General features: G+C 42.8%; 1 protein-coding gene across 1 annotated transcript in view; it reads right to left on the reverse strand.

Annotated features, from left to right (window-relative positions):
• Positions 1-15979, reverse strand: part of LOC118398434 (MAM domain-containing glycosylphosphatidylinositol anchor protein 2-like) — a 352144-nt gene that overhangs the window by 92802 nt on the left and 243363 nt on the right. Inside the window, exon 10 of the mRNA XM_052470749.1 lies at positions 935-1204. Within this exon, the coding sequence (XP_052326709.1) occupies positions 935-1204 (270 nt within the window). The remainder of the gene's footprint in view (positions 1-934; positions 1205-15979) is intronic.

A 15979-nucleotide genomic window follows, 5' to 3' on the forward strand; every position in this document is an offset into this window, starting at 1 on the left:
TCTCTCTCTCTCTTTCTCTCTCTCTCTGCCGCTCCAAACTAATCTGGCCCTGTCATAAAACACAAACCCTCTGTGTGAGCGATGACACGGCCACTGACTGCTCCTCCTGCTATTTTCATGCGCTCCACCACAAACACTGCAGCATGGCAATCTAAAAATACATAGCCGGAGGGGAATAACAATGAATTACCTAACAAATCTGTTTCCTGTATGAAGCATCGGGTCCTTCCTGCATAGTGCGAGCTGTCATTAGTCATCTAGAAAGCCACATCCCAAATGGGAACCTATTCATTACATGGTATACTACTTTTGACCAGGACCCGTAGAAGTAGTGCACTCTATAGGGAATAGGGTGACATTTGGGATGCATTCTAGGGGATGTGTAAAAGTACGTGTTAAGACTGACATGGATCTTATACAAGACATCTCTTCACATTCAAATGGGCAATCTGTATTAGGCTGTCGGCCGTCTCGCCTACTCCTTTTCAATCAATTGCCTTATGGGACACGTACTGTATCTACCTACCCGTCTGACAGGCAAGTTTCAATTTGCTCCAGACATCATTCAGCCATTAAGGATACATCGCTGGGAAGTTTAATTGCCATGATGGAGGATAGGGAAACCTCATCCTGCTTCAGAACTCTGTTACAGAGATGGGGCACAGCATGGCTGCTCGGCTACCCAGGTGGGTGGGTTTCATTAACTCAATGTGAAGGAAAGATGTAAGTTATACCTCATAAAATGTGAAGTGCTTTGAGACGTAGTGAAATAGCCAAGTTAAATCCTGTTCAGTGTAACTAGCATGCTGACACTGGACAAGGAAAGTCAGAATGCCGGGCTACAAACCACATTGAGTGATGTCAGCAACTGAGAACCGGAAGCATCAAATTAAACTTTATTCAAATGCATTTAAAAACATAATGTATTCCTTACCTGTGACCAGGAAGGTGCAGCGCCCAGCGCCGGCCTCGTTGTTGACATCACAGGTGTACTCCCCCCAGCCCTCGCGGTTGAGGCTTTTGACTGTGTACTCTGTCTCGTCGCTCTGGTCGAAATGTCCAGCGTGGAGCAGGCGGTTCCCCAGCCGCCACTCATAGCGCAACACGCGGGAAGGGTGGGCACGCAGGACCCGGCAGTTCATTGCCACTGGCCGGCCCAGGCCCTGACGCATCTCTAACAACACAGGCTCCACCGACGGAGGGTCTGGGGCAGAGAAAGGAAGCAGTTAGACTATAGCATAGGGTTAGGGTGAACCAGGGTGAATCACAGAGGGTCTCTGAAAGAAAAAGAAAAGGGCTTTAATGATGAGAGATTGAGAGAAGTAGTCTTATTTTATGTTTTATTTCACAGTGGGAGGGTCATGGATGGGGAAGAAGAAAGACTGCACTGTAAAAAAATGATCCTGTAAATTGTACGTTACTGTAAGTTACTGTAAGTTACTGTAAAAAAAAAAAAGAAACAGTATGTTACTTTACTTTACATTTTAAAGAAACTTTGGTTTAGCAGTACATTACTGCAAAGTGTATAGTAATGTACAGTTAAACCAACATTTCTTTGGAATTTACAGTAACATACTGTACCTTTTTCAACAGGTAACTAACTGACTGCCAATAAGTTAGCAAAAACAGCAGGATTTTTTGCAACAGTGCAGGGCTAGAAGGTGCAGTACCATCTCTCATTCTACCTTTTCGAGACTCAGACTTAGAAGGGTTTGGGAGGGTTAAGGTTTGGGAGGGACACAGAGAGATGGATCGGAAGAGGAGACACTTGGGAAGGAAGGGAGAAAAACTCTCAGAGTTAGACCAGGGACCTAGGAGAGCCAGACAGCGAGAGAGGGGGGAGGTATATCTGTGTCATTTACTCAGCTCACTGTGGGAGGGTATGGGAATGACACAAACCACTCAAGATCGCTTCGAGGAAAGCTAGTTTTCCACAAGGGAGCTCTGTACTCTCGTCCTCAAAGTACACTTCGAGACCCAAAGATGGAAGGTATGTGAGGGATAAAGTGTGTGAGAGAGAGATACAGTGGGGAGAACAAGTATTTGATACACTGCCGATTTTGCAGGTTTCCTACTTACAAAGCATGTAGAGGTCTGTAATTTTTATCATAGGTACACTTCAACTGTGAGAGACGGAATCTAAAACAAAAATCCAGAAAATCACATTGTATGATTTTTAAGTAATTAATTAGCATTTTATTGCATGACATAAGTATTTGATACATCAGAAAAGCAGAACTTAATATTTGGTACAGAAACCTGTTTGCAATTAGATACAGATATACATATGTTTCCTGTAGTTCTAGACCAGGTTTGCACACACTGCAGCAGGGATTTTGGCCCACTCCTCCATACAGACCTTCTCCAGATCCTTAATGTTTCGGGGCTGTCGCTGGGCAATACTGACTTTCAGCTCCCTCTAAAGATTTTCTATTGGGTTCAGGTCTGGAGACTGGCTAGGCCACTCCAGGACCTTGAGATGCTTCTTACGGAGCCACTCCTTAGTTGCCCTGGCTGTGTGTTTCGTGTCGTTGTCATGCTGGAAGACCCAGCCACGACATCTTCAATGCTCTTACTGAAGGAAGGAGGTTGTTGGCCAAGATCTCGCGATACATGGCCCCATCCATCCTGCCCTCAATGCGGTGCAGTCGTCCTCTTCAGGTCATTGACCAGGTCCTGCCATGTAGCTCTGGGCTGATCCCTCACCTTCCTCATGATTATTGATGCCCCACGACGTGAGCTCTTGCATGGTCTTGGCCATTGTGGAGAGGTTGGAGTCTGTTTGATTGAGTGTGTGGACAGGTGTCTTTTATACAGGTAACGAGTTCAAACAGGTGCAGTTAATACAGGTAATGAGTGGAGAACAGGAGGGCTTCTTAAAGAAAAACTGACAGGTCTGTGAGAGCTGGAATTCTTACTGGTTGGTAGGTGATCAAATACTTATGTTGTGCAATAAAATGCAAATGAATTACTTAAAAATCATACAATGTGATTTTCTGGATTTTTGTTTTAGATTCCGTCTCTCACAGTTGAAGTGTACCTATGATAAAAAATGACAGACCTCTAGATGCTTTGTAAGTAGGACAACCTGAAAAATTGGCAGTGTATCAAATACTTGTTCTCTCCACTGTATATAGAGAGAAAAACTTACAGAGAAAAAGAGAGAGGCACAGCAAAAGAGAGAGAAAAGAAAAACATTGAGAGAGAGAGTGAGAAAGGGGAAGAGGAAACTGAGGTAACAGAGTGGACTGGATGTTACTTCAGCTAAAAGCACAATTTATGTTAAAAAATGAGATTTAGTTGACTCAATTAAAGAGTATCAAAAAACACTTAGGAAACCAGCTGACAATAATTAGCATTTCGTAATGTCAATACTCTTCATTGATGGATGAGAAACCAAGAATAACAACAACTCATTAAATTAATACAAAGTATTCAATTAAGCGGAAACAAAAAGTAAACAAATGTCTAAAACAGAATATGTCACGCGTGATCTGAATCTGGTGACTGAGATGACAAACTGCATCTGAAGAATCTCCAAAATGGGGAGAAGTTTATGAATGAATGAATAAGCTATTTGAGAATGAGACAGGCTGCGTCTCCTCTTCCACCAGACCAGACCTCTTCATGTTAATAATTCACCCAGACACATCCATTCCAGGTAAGAGCCTGACTCTGCCCACGGCCCTGGTTGGTAGGTATTACAATCTAATCAGGAGAGCTGTGTGTGTGTGTGTGTGTGTGTGTGTGTGTGTGTGTGTGTGTGTGTGTGTGTGTGTGTGTGTGTGTGTGTGTGTGTGTGTGTGTGTGTGTGTGTGTGTGTGTGTGTAAGAGAATCAGAGTGTGTGTGTGTGTGTGAGAAAGAGAATCAGAGTGTGTGTGTGTGAGAAAGAGAATCAGAGTGTGTGTGTGTGTGTGTGTGTGTGTGTGAAAGAGAATCAGTGTGTGTGTGTGTGTGTGTGTGTGTGTGTGTGTGTGTGTGTGTGTGTGTGTGTGTGTGTGTGTGTGTGTGTGTGTGTGTGTGTGTGTGTGTGTGTGTGTGTGTGTGTGTGCACGCGTTAAGTATGTTCATTTGTGTGGGAGGTGTTGTAAGCAAGCGTTTGTGTGGTTTAGACTAAATATATTCTCTCCTAATGATGCTCTGACTTGACAATCTTCACGCTCTCTATACAGATGTTTGACAGAAGTCACAGTGGGGTTTTAAAACAACACACAGAGAGAGGAGAGAAAAAGAGAATCACACACAAGAGGCTTAATTGCCCAGAATTAGCATATGCCACAGTGTAGAGTAGAGCATCTGTGCTGGTGTTTCTGTGTTGTTACTGTGGTGTTGCTGTTGTGTGTTGCTCTGGGTCAGAGGTAGAGGAAGGGAGAGCTGAAACAGCAACATGAGGGCTGAAGATGGTAATCCAAAAGGACATTTGGTTTGCGTGCCCCCAAGCCCTGGTCATTAGCCTCTCAGAACCAAGGTTATAATGAATGATTTATATGATAAATTAAACAAAGAACCAGGATAAGGACGAGCTGCCTGCAAGGTACGAATGTAAATATAATAACCTCAGAAAGGATTATAAGAACGAAAAAGAGGGAACACATTTTATTGTGGTTGTTAAAAGAATAGAGCAGCATATGTAGTCTGGTGTTACTATGTGTGTGTGTGTGTGTGTGTTTTAACTATACTTATGGGGACCATAAGTCCCCACAATAATAGTAAACAAACAAAAATATGACCAACTGGGGACATTTTGTTAGTCCCTACAAGGTCAAATGCCATTTCTAGGAGGCTTAGGGTTAAGGTTAGAATTAGTGTTAGCGTTAGAATTAGGTTTAGGAGTTAGGGTTAAGAGTTAGGGTTAGGTTTAGGAGTTAGGGTTAGGAGCTAGGGTTAGGTTTCGGAGTTAGGGTTAGGAGCTAGGGTTAGGTTTTGGGGTTAAGGTTAGGCTTAAGGTTAAGGGTGTGTGTGTGTGTGTGTGTGTGTGTGTGTGTGTGGCTCAATGAAAACAGGAAACAGCAAACCACTCCTTCCTTCAATGAAGCAGGCCTGTGCTTTTACCAAGCGAAACAACTAGCACCGTCTGAAAGGTTGGAGTCTGAACCGAAACTCCACTTATAACATTACAATTGTAGGCTTGTGTGGAACGACTGCGAATCAGGCACTGTGCTCCTCAGCCTCGCGGAGTGGTACTCGACCAAATTACAGTAAGTGCAGTTCAATTTCACACAGAAAGACAAGTAAATACTGAAGCCTTGGCAAGTTGAAGAAAAAATAACTTAAGGTAACGTCTTTTAACTACACATAGGCTTTACGGCCTTATCCCTCCAGCATTTCTCCAGTGGAAACGCAGACTGCTTCGTGTAACAGTAAGGGTTGATGGTAAGGTAGTGAGGGCGACTAGCTTGCTGCAATGTCCCTGTTTTGGGGAGAGTGTGTGTGGGTGTGTGTTTGGAGTGTGTGTGTGTACATTTAAACTTTAGTCATTTGGCATGCGTGCGTGTGTGTCGCAGGTTGGAGGACTAACCATGGAGCTCAGTAGTAATCCATCATCAGTCAGTGCGTAGTGTGTGTGACTGTAATGAGTGTTCTTCCATACCGATCTCGACAAACCATTTCGGCATGGATCTCGCTTTGTGAACAGGGGCATTGTCATGCTGAAACAGGAAAGGGCCTTCCCCAAACTGTTGCCACAAAGTTGGAAGCACAAAATAGTCTAGAATGTCATTCTATATGCTGTAGCGTTAAGATTTCCCTTCACTGGAACTAAGGGGCCAGAACCATGAAAAACAGCCCCAGACCATTATTCCTCCTCCACCAAACATTACAGTTAGCACTATGCGTTCGGGCAGATTTGTCAGTTGGACTGCCAGATGGTGAAGCGTGATTCATCACTCCAGAGAACGCATTTCAACTGCTCCAGAGTCCAACGGCAGTGAGCTTTACACCACTACAGCCGATACTTGGCATTGCGCAGGGTGAGCTTAGGCTTGTGTGCGGCAGCTCGGCCATGGAAACCCATTTCATGAAGCTCCCGACGAAAAGTTTTTGTACTGACGTTGCTTCCAGAGGCAGATTGGAACTCCATCCTGAGGGTTTCAACCGGGGACAAACTATATTTACGTGCTACACGCTTCAGCACTCTGCTGTCCCATTCTGTGAGCTTGTGTGGCCTACCACTTCGCTTCTGAGCCATTGTTGCTCCTAGATGTTTCCAATTCACAATAACAGCAATTAGAATTGACTGGGGCAGCTCTAGTAGGGCAGAAATTTGATGAACTGACTTGTTGGAAAGTTGGCATCCTATGATGTTGCCACATTGAAAATCATTGAGCTCTTCAGTAAGGCCATTCTACTGCCAATGTTTGTCTATGGAACTTGCATGGCTGTGTGCTCAATTTTATACACCGGTCAGCAATGGGTGTGGTTGAAATAGCCAAATCCACTAACTTGAAGGGGTGTAAACATACTTTTGTATATATATATATATATTCCCTTTTTCCACATTTTGATATTTTCTTATTTTATTTTACCTTTACCCCAAGCTGACAAGGTACAAATCTGTCATTCTGCCCCTGAACAGGCAAGTCAGTTAAGAACAAATTCTTATTTTCAATGACGGCCTAGTGGGTTAACTGCCTGTTCAGGGGCAGAATGACAGATTTGTACCTTGTCAGCTCGGGGATTTGAACTTGCAACCTTTCGGTTACTAGTCCAACACTCTAACCACTAGGCTACCCTGCCGCCCCATGTTACAGCCTTATTCTAAAATGTATTAAATAAATACAAATCCTCATCAATCTACACACAATACCCCATAAATGACAAAGCGAAAACAGGTCATTAGAAATGTTTGCAAAAAAACCCCCAAATATCCGAGTTACATAAGTATTCAGACCCTTTGCTATGAGACTAGAAATTGAGTTCAGGTGCATCCTGTTTTCATTGATTAAACCTTGAGGTATTTCTACAACTTGGAGTCCACCTGTGGTGAAATTAATTTGATTGGACATTATTTGGAAAGACACACAACTGTCTATAAGGTCCCACAGTTGACAGTGCATGTCAGACCAAAACCAAGCCAAGAGGTCAAAGCATTTTTCCGTAGAGCTCCGAGACAGGATTGTGTCGAGGCACAGATCTGGGGAAGGGCACCAAAAGAATGTCTGCAGCAATGAATGTCCCCAGGAACACAATGGCCTCCATCCTTCTTAAATGGAAGCAGTTTGGAACCACCAAGAATCTTCTTAGAGCTGTCCACCCGGCCAAACTGAGCAATCGGGAGAGAAGGGCTTTGTTCAAGGAGGTGACCAAGAAACCGATGGTCACTCTGACAGAGCTCCAGAGTTCTTCTGCGGAGATTTGAGAACCTTCCAGAAGGACAAAGGGCCTGAATACTTTCCGAATGCACTCTACATCATAAATATACACTCACCTACATATTTATTTGGACAGGGATGCACATTTTTCTATACTCCAGCATTTTGGATTTGAGATTAAATGTGTCATGTGAGGCGACAGTACAGAATGTACAGTACTTGAGGGTATTTTTTATACATGTCTGTTTTTGAGTTTAGAAATGTGCAAATAAATACGTAGAGCAGTGTACATAAACCCAGTGGACACATGGATGTATGTGTTTGTATGTGTGTATGAGTGTGATATGTGTGTGTTTGCATCCATGTTGTAAGGGACACTGTATGTCACTGGTTCAGGTAAAAGCTTGGCATTCAGATTTAATTTCCCTCGACTCAGACTTCTGATGCTTCCATCAGGGAGTGACACAAAGTAGACACGAACCAGCGGGCACACAGACACACTCACTGCTGGATGTGTGTGTGTGTGTGTTTAACCATGTGGTATGTTGTTAGGCAGACTGCATTCCCTTTGTGTGTTAGGGTTCAAGGTTCACCAGTTCTCCCCATGTGGCACAGCCAACAGCCTATTCTTGTCTCTCTCAATCTTGCTCTCCCTCCCTCTCTCCCCACCCCCCATCCTATGGGTGTTGCCTCTCCCTCATTGCTCAGTATAACTGGTGTGCTAGTTGGATCTCCCCCCCCCACCACCACCACATGGGTACAACACAGATTTACGTCTATTCCTCACCGTTCGAAGCCAATGAGCCAATACAAACCATACGTGTCACGTGTTTCCTCACTGCATTGACTAGCCTCCAGGGAAACACGCAACACCTGAAAATATAGACCTTTTACCTAAAGAGAACTCAAGCGTTCTTATGCGTGTCACCTTTGGAAATCCATCGTGTTTTGATATTGCATTCTGATACAGGACCTAACAGTCATTAGCTAGTCAAACTGATGGCATATTTAATGATGAATGCGATTGAACTGTTTATAAAGAGTCTTCATGCTGTTGAATAATGCAGACGACAATGCTGCGTCGCTTGAACGCACCCCCCTTAGCTGCTTCCACTAAGGCCAGAGATAAATGAAATAATGAACTTCCAACAGCAGGGTCTGCATTACCATATTGTTATTCAACTTTTAGCAGTGCTGGGGAAAGTACCCAATTGTCGTACTTGAGTAAAAGTAAAGATATCTTAATGGAAAGTTACTCAAGTAAAAGTGAAAGTCAGCCTGTAAAATACTACTTGAATAAAAGTCCAAAAGTATTCGGTTTTAAATATACTTACGTATCAAAAGTAAACGTAATTGCTAAAATGTACTTAAGTGTCAAGTGTAAAAGTAGAAACCGTTTCAAATTCCTTATATTAAGCACCATTTTTATTTATTTTTTATTTACAGATAGCCAGGGGCAAACTCCAACACTCAGACATAATTTACAAGCGAAGCATGTGTATTTAGTGAGTCCGCCAGATCTAACTCAGTAGGGATGACCAGGGATGTTCTCTTGAGAAGTGCGTGAATTGGACCATTTTCCTGTCCTGCTAAGCATTGAAAATGTAACGAGGGTGTTTGGGTGTCAGGGGAAAATGTATGGCGTAAAAAGCACATGATTTTCTTTAGGAATGTAGTGAAGTAAAAGTACAAGTTATCAAAAATATAAATGGTAAAGTAAAGTACAGATACCCCAGAAAACTACTTAAGTAGTACTTCAAAGTATTTTTACTTAAGTACTTTACACCACTGTGTCACATCCTGACCATAGTTCCTTTTTTATGTCTCTCTTTTAGTTTGGTCAGGGCGTGAGTTGGGGTGGGCATTCTATGTTTTGTGTTGTATGTTTTCTATTTCTATGTGTTTGGCCTGGTATGGTTCCCAATCAGAGGCAGCTGGCAATCGTTGTCTCTGATTGAGAACCATACTTAGGCTGCCTGTTTTCTCACTATGGGTGTGGGTAGTTATTTTCTGTTTAGTGTTTTTTTGTTGCACCTTGCAGAACTGTTCGTTTTGTCGGTTTTATGTTTTTGTTAGAGTATTCATCTTTATTAAAAGTATTATGAATACGTACCACGCTATACTTTGGTCCTCTTCTCCTTCTCCCAACGACAATCGTTACACACGGACTATAAAGAGGGATAATCTATTACCTAAATAATATCAAATGTATGCTAATCAATGTGGTAGTTTCATAGAATCACTAATGGATTTACCTCCGTCATCAACTCGGATGTATAAATCTAATGCATCCGGTTGGTGTTTCCACTCACTACCAGATATGGTAATAAGAGGAAGCCTGTGGCTGGCAGTGGGAGAGATGGGTTTTGGATAACATTCTGCTAATTTTGTCATCGATGAAACATATGATCTCCATTCAGTTTTCGGTTTCCAAAACTAGAACCTGTAACAAACAGAGCGGACTGTGTTTTGTAGACTATACCTTTTGACAACGTTTTTTAAAATTGCGTTGTTTAGAAGGAATGCAAGGGTGAAATGAGTTATTGCACACGCACACTTCAAGGAACAGTCCTTCCCTAATGGAATATGCAAATACATACTAGAAATCGCCAATAGGATCTCACTAGCTCACGCTTGGCTCGGCCCACCTCCACTACGATTCATTTGCTCCCATTGGAAACAACACTCTGGTCTATGTTGGCTTAGTTATAAAAATCTTAAGAGATTACTCTATCCCAGCTTCATGTTTACAACCAACACAGGTCACTGACCTTTGCTGCTGCCTCAACGCCATTCGTTCAACGCGGCTGATCAATTTAATATTGTTCTACAAAAATGGTAATATTCAAATTTCAGGCCCCAAATGTAGTGTTGTAGTTAGGCCTCGTTATGTAATGTAATGTGTGGAGATTAATTTGGCGTTAGTAAGTGTGCCGTTAGTTTAGGGGGTGATAGTGATTCATATTAGAGTGTCGCCCCCGGGAGCTGTCGTACTCGCCTTTATTGATGCAGAAAAGAAAATTAATTAAAAACAATCGTATAATTCCGTGCATTTTTCTCCGACAAACAGTCTCTTTATCCCATTCTTTTGATGTATGTCAGTTAGAGCTGCTGCTCCGCTCGGGGCGAGAATCACACAATAGCACCGGGGTAACGTGGTGGGGAGGAGAGGATGTGAGAGACAGCAGCATGGGGACATGCAGCTGCGTTTACACTGCTCAGGGGCTGAGAGGAGAGAGAGGGAGAGAGAGAGAGAAAATGAGAGAGACAGAGAGAGAGAGAGGACTCAATTGTTCTAATCCTGACAGACAGCCACCACCGTCCAACCGGATACCTTTTTATCCCTCTCTTTTTTTCTCTCTCTCTATCCCTCTCTTCTCTCCTTATACACTCAGGGATTCACCGAGTTAGTTTTAATAAGAACATTAGAGTTTCACAGCTGGAGATATGATTTCTGCCTTTGCTTTGCGTTTCTATTAGAGCCAACACATATTTCCTGGATGTTGCATCGAGACGAGGCCTCTCAATCCTTCCCTACCTCCCCTTCTGGCTCGACCAGCTAGCCGAGCAGCAAACAGATGCAGGTTTTTACATATCAAAGCTGTCGACTGGGCCCCGCTTGACGCCTTCCTTCACGCCTCTAATGCTCTTTGCTTCAGAGGACTGTACCTCGGCCCCTTGATCGAGTTACTAAACACGACGGCTTTGCAGATGGCACGCCACCAAGGCATGCTGCTGCTCGCTCTCTTCCTCGCTCACGCTGGGGTCTGGAAACGCAGGCGAGAAAAAACATCTCAGAGGGTTTGGGTTGCTCTCACGTGGCGGGAGACAGGCCAAGAGAGAGAGAGAAGGAAGAAAGGAGAGGGAGAGGGAGAGAGAGATGGGGAGGGAAAGTGTCTGTACCACAGTAACATCTAAGAAAGTACAGTATAAGGATAGGCAGGAACTGCTTCTCCATTAGAAATCTTCGTTCACACTTGTAGGTGATGTAATGGTGACATTGCCGAGCTAAGATCATGCGCAGAAACGCATCATCGGGTCCAACGGTCGCCTCGCACTGAACTGCTGCATGTGCAGGCCGTCAAATCAAAGTTGTTTTTGGCGAAAATGAAAACGTGTCACTTTCTCACTTTCACACGGTTGGAATAATAACATGTTCAACTACTGTACTTTTAAGACATTGACTCCAATCTAGATTGTGCCTTTAGATTTTGAGAAAATCATCCACTAAGGAAGAATTTTTCGCTTCTCTAATGATTGTGGGCGATTAGACCTGCCTCGCCGCCAGCATTCTAATTCATCCCAAAGGTGATCGATGGGGTTGAGGTCAGGGCTCTGTGCAGGCCAGTCAAGTTCATCCATACTGACCTCAACAAACCATTTCTGTATGAACCTCTCTTTGTGCATGGGGAAATTGTCATGCTTAAACAGGAAAGGGCCTTCCACAAACTGTGGCACTAAGTTGGAAGCACAGAGTTGTCTAGATGCTTGGTCATGAAAACCCATTTCACGAAGCTCCCGATGAACAGTTATTGTGCTGACATTGCTTTCAGAGGCAGATTGGAACTTTGTAGTGGGTGTTGTAAATGAGAACAGGCGATTTTTTTCGCACTACGCATGTCAGCTCTCGCCGGTCCCATTCTGTAAGCTTTTGTGGCTTACCACTTCGCGGCTGAGCGATTGTTGCTCCTAGACGCTTCCACTTCACAATAAAAACATTTACTAGCAGGGCAGAAATTTGACTAACTGACTTGTTGGAAAGGTGGCATCCTATGACAATGCCAGGTTGAAATTCCCAGAGCTCTTCAGTAAGGCAATTCTACTGCCAATGTTTTCCTTTGGAGATTGCATGGCTGTGTGGTCGATTTTATACACCTGTCAGCAACCGGTGGCTGAAATAACCGAATCCACTCATTTGAAGGGGTGTCCACATACTTTTATATATATTGTGTATTTGAAACCACACTGAATACACAACAGAAATACTAGTACAGAACAATTACAATCGAGCTGGATACAATGCATACTATGTACAGTACCTATAGAACAATGACCCTCTCCTCCCATGTCTGTAAAAATGTGCCCCTCATCTCACATGTGTTAAAAAAAAAACATTTGCAATTTTGACAGTAACCCTCCTTTTCAATTTCTACACATAGCAAGCAAAGTGTTTGTGATGTCCAACCTACATGGGTAGCTGGTGAGTCAGACAGTTTTCATGCATCTAATTTCTATTCTGCCACCTATTTCTCAGCGGAGCCGGTGGCAGCCTGCCTTACCACATCAGCAAAGCTACCACCTTGTCCTCGACTGACGAAACACCTTCACAGGTGGAAGCGAGGAGGTTATTTCCCTAGCAGCCTTCCAGTCCCGACAGAGCCCTTCTCTGCCCGGCCCGACAATGACAGTGGCCTTGCTCCTCCTCTTCTTCCCTTGAGAATTAGTGACAGTTTCTATAGTTAGAGTGCCAGCCCTCCTTCTCCTCGTCCTCCACTCCCAGAAAACCAAGCTGACAACTGCCAGGGACCAAGCAGCACTCTTGAGAGTGACGCCCCTTCTCTAAACACTGGTAAGCCGACAAGTGACGAGACAGATTGCATGGAGTCCGAGTTCCAATGTGTAGGCTTAATATAAATAGCCTCCAGATAAATACTGTATACAGTATATAGCTATAGCTAGCCTAGCTAGTAAGCTATTGTTTTGACAGTGGATTGATTATATTATTTGCCATTAATAGACTGGTTTTACATAGCACAAACGTTATATCTAAACTGCGAGAGAGGTAGGCCTACAGGACAGCTGTATATTCTAAAAAAAAATAATTGTTTGCAATGTTTGAATTTCCCAATTGAATTATTGAACAAGTAAATACGTTATTGTCGCCAGCCAGCATTCTAAATAGCAGCATTGCGACACCGTAAGCCTATAGCTTCGTGAAACATAAACAGTAGGATAAAATGACCACCAAATAAAAATAAACATGTATCACACCTGAAACACCTGAAACCCCACCTCTTTAAGGAATACCTAGGATAGGATAAAGTAATCCTTCTCACCCCCCCCCCCCTTAAAAGATTTAGATGCACTATTGTAAAGTGGCTGTTCCACTGGATGTCATAAGGTGAATGCACCAATTTGTAAGTCGCTCTGGATAAGAGTGTCTGCTAAATGACTTAAATGTAAATGTAAATGTATCCATTGAAGCAAAGCTATAGGCTACTGCAAGAAGTAACAATTCCAGAACCATGGACAGCGATCGGTAGTCTATACTTTGTGAGTAGCTGACGCATTCGTTTCTTTGGGGTCCAGAGAAACCGCGCTGTGCCAGTGTATTTAGTACTGCGACTGGTAAAAAGGGCCATGAAAATACACACTGATATGATGATTGATTTATCAATGCTTAACCTCTAATAACTGGCTTCACTATAAACACTGCTTTGGGATGTTGGTGCCGAAGAATATAGTTGTCTGCCAAGATATCACTCATTGAACCTAAACGTGTGTGTGTGTGTGTGTGTAAGCGGTGACTTCAGACATGTATTGTAGTCCTAATCTTTACTTGACTGATTCCTGGCCTCCTCTCTCCATCCACTTCAGCTCTATCCATGTCTGACCTCCATCAGTGTATCACTAAAACCTCTTAAAGCCACCCTTATCCACCTTTACTGGTCACCATGGAAATGTGGGGACACACCTACTCAACATAGCTTTTAGACCTGTAGGTCTGTGCAGCCTCAGGATGTATCCCAGATGGCATCCTAAGCCCTACACCCTTAGGAAAAAGGGTTCCAAAATGGTTCTTTGCAAGGCAAAGGGTTCTAGCTAGCACCAAAAAGGGTTCCCTATATGGAGACAAACCAAAGGACCATACGGTACTACTTAGCACCTTTTTTTCTTCCTGAATATTCCTTCCCTCACCCCTGAAAGTGGCCTGAGTTTTCTTCAAATGCCATTGAACTGGTTGTTCAAAGGTTACTGCTACTCAAGGGAAAATAAACATGTTGTTGTTTCTAGTTTTACTTTGACTCTGAGTGAAGATGGATCTTCAGGGCAGAGGAATACTTTTCATTGAGGGAGTATTTCTTTAGTCCCTTAGGATGTAACAGGGGAACCGGTATAGAGACACCGATTATATTCAGTTACTGGCACAGGTCATTTTGAACGTACTAGACGTCGGTGTGACTCACGTAATAATAGTTCAATTTACCATCTTATTAGCTCGATGAGTTTGTGTTCCATGGTGAACATTATTCTTATCGAAACGGCGTTGGAGATAGATCAGAGCGTTTTGTTTGAATATATGGAACCTTCTCTGTAACTGTATGCAGACGGAGGACATATTCACTTTATTCATCTCCTCATAGAGGAACTCAATTCAAAATTTCCCTTGGTATGGGCAAATCTTATTCGGGTAGTTTAATCTTTGTTCTACCTGCATGTTTTCCTGATGATGGGAAGCAGCATGGCACGCTTTCTCTCCTGCAAGCACAGGCAAGCCTGCCTAACAGATATTTTCACGAATGCAGTTGATTGCAGAGGGATGGTAAAAAAGCTTCTGGACAGGCCTTTGAGTTAGTGCCCGCTTGTTTATCTTGTTTGCTTCTATTCCAGATCTAATTGTGCTACCCTAAAACAAAACGGGGAGTCTCGCCGTCGCTGCTTTACGATGCGAAGGGCAGGCTGGATTATCATGACCTATCTCTCCTGGTGGGAGTAAATTGATCTCGGCTGAGAGAAGAAGAATGGAGGGAAGAGGAGCTGCATCAGTTCATGTCCTCCACTGAGAGTGCAGGAGTGGGCCAGACCAGGCAGGCATTCACAGTGGTGGAAAAAGTACCCCATTGTCATACTTGAGTAGAAGTTTACTCAAGTAAAAGTGAAAGTCACTCAGTAAAATACTACTTGAGTAAAAGTCTAAAAGTATTTGGTTCTAAATATACTTAAGTATCAAAAGTAAATGGAATTGGTAAAATATACTTAAGTACCAAAAGTAAAAGTATAAATAATTTCAAATTCCTCATATTAAGCAAAGCAGATGGCATAATTTTCTTGTTTTTAAAATGTACAGATTGCCAGGTGTACACTCCAACACTCAGACATCATTTACAAATGATGCATGTGTGTTTAGGGATTCTGCCAGATCAGAGGCAGTAGAGATGACCACAGAAGTGCTCTTGATAAGTGTGTGAATTGGACCATGTTCCTGTCCTGCTAAGCACTCAACATGTAACGAGTACTGTTGGGTGTCAGGGTAAATGAATGGAGTAAAAAGTACATTATTTTCTTTAGGAATGTAGTGAAGTAAATGTTGTTAAAAATGTAAATAGTAAAGTAAAGTACAGATACCCCAAAAACTACTTAAGTAGTACTTTAAAGTATGTTTACTTAAGTACTTTACACCACTGGGCATTCAGAATGTGTGATGGAATCTTATGAAGAGGGATCTTTTTAATTTTTTGACCTTTATTTAACTAGAAAAGTCAGTTAAGAACAAATTCTTATTTTCAATGACGGCCTAGGAACAGTGGGTCAACTACTAAATGATGAGAAGTTCAAAGCTCTAACCACTAGGTTACCTGCCGCCTGTCGTGGTAATTTCCTGAATTACTAAATGATGAGAGAGCAATCAACATACCAGTCAGAGTTATACTTAAGGAGTCCATCTTTA

Source organism: Oncorhynchus keta, chromosome 19 (assembly GCF_023373465.1).
Source record: "Oncorhynchus keta strain PuntledgeMale-10-30-2019 chromosome 19, Oket_V2, whole genome shotgun sequence".
Lineage (NCBI taxonomy): Eukaryota > Metazoa > Chordata > Actinopteri > Salmoniformes > Salmonidae > Oncorhynchus > Oncorhynchus keta.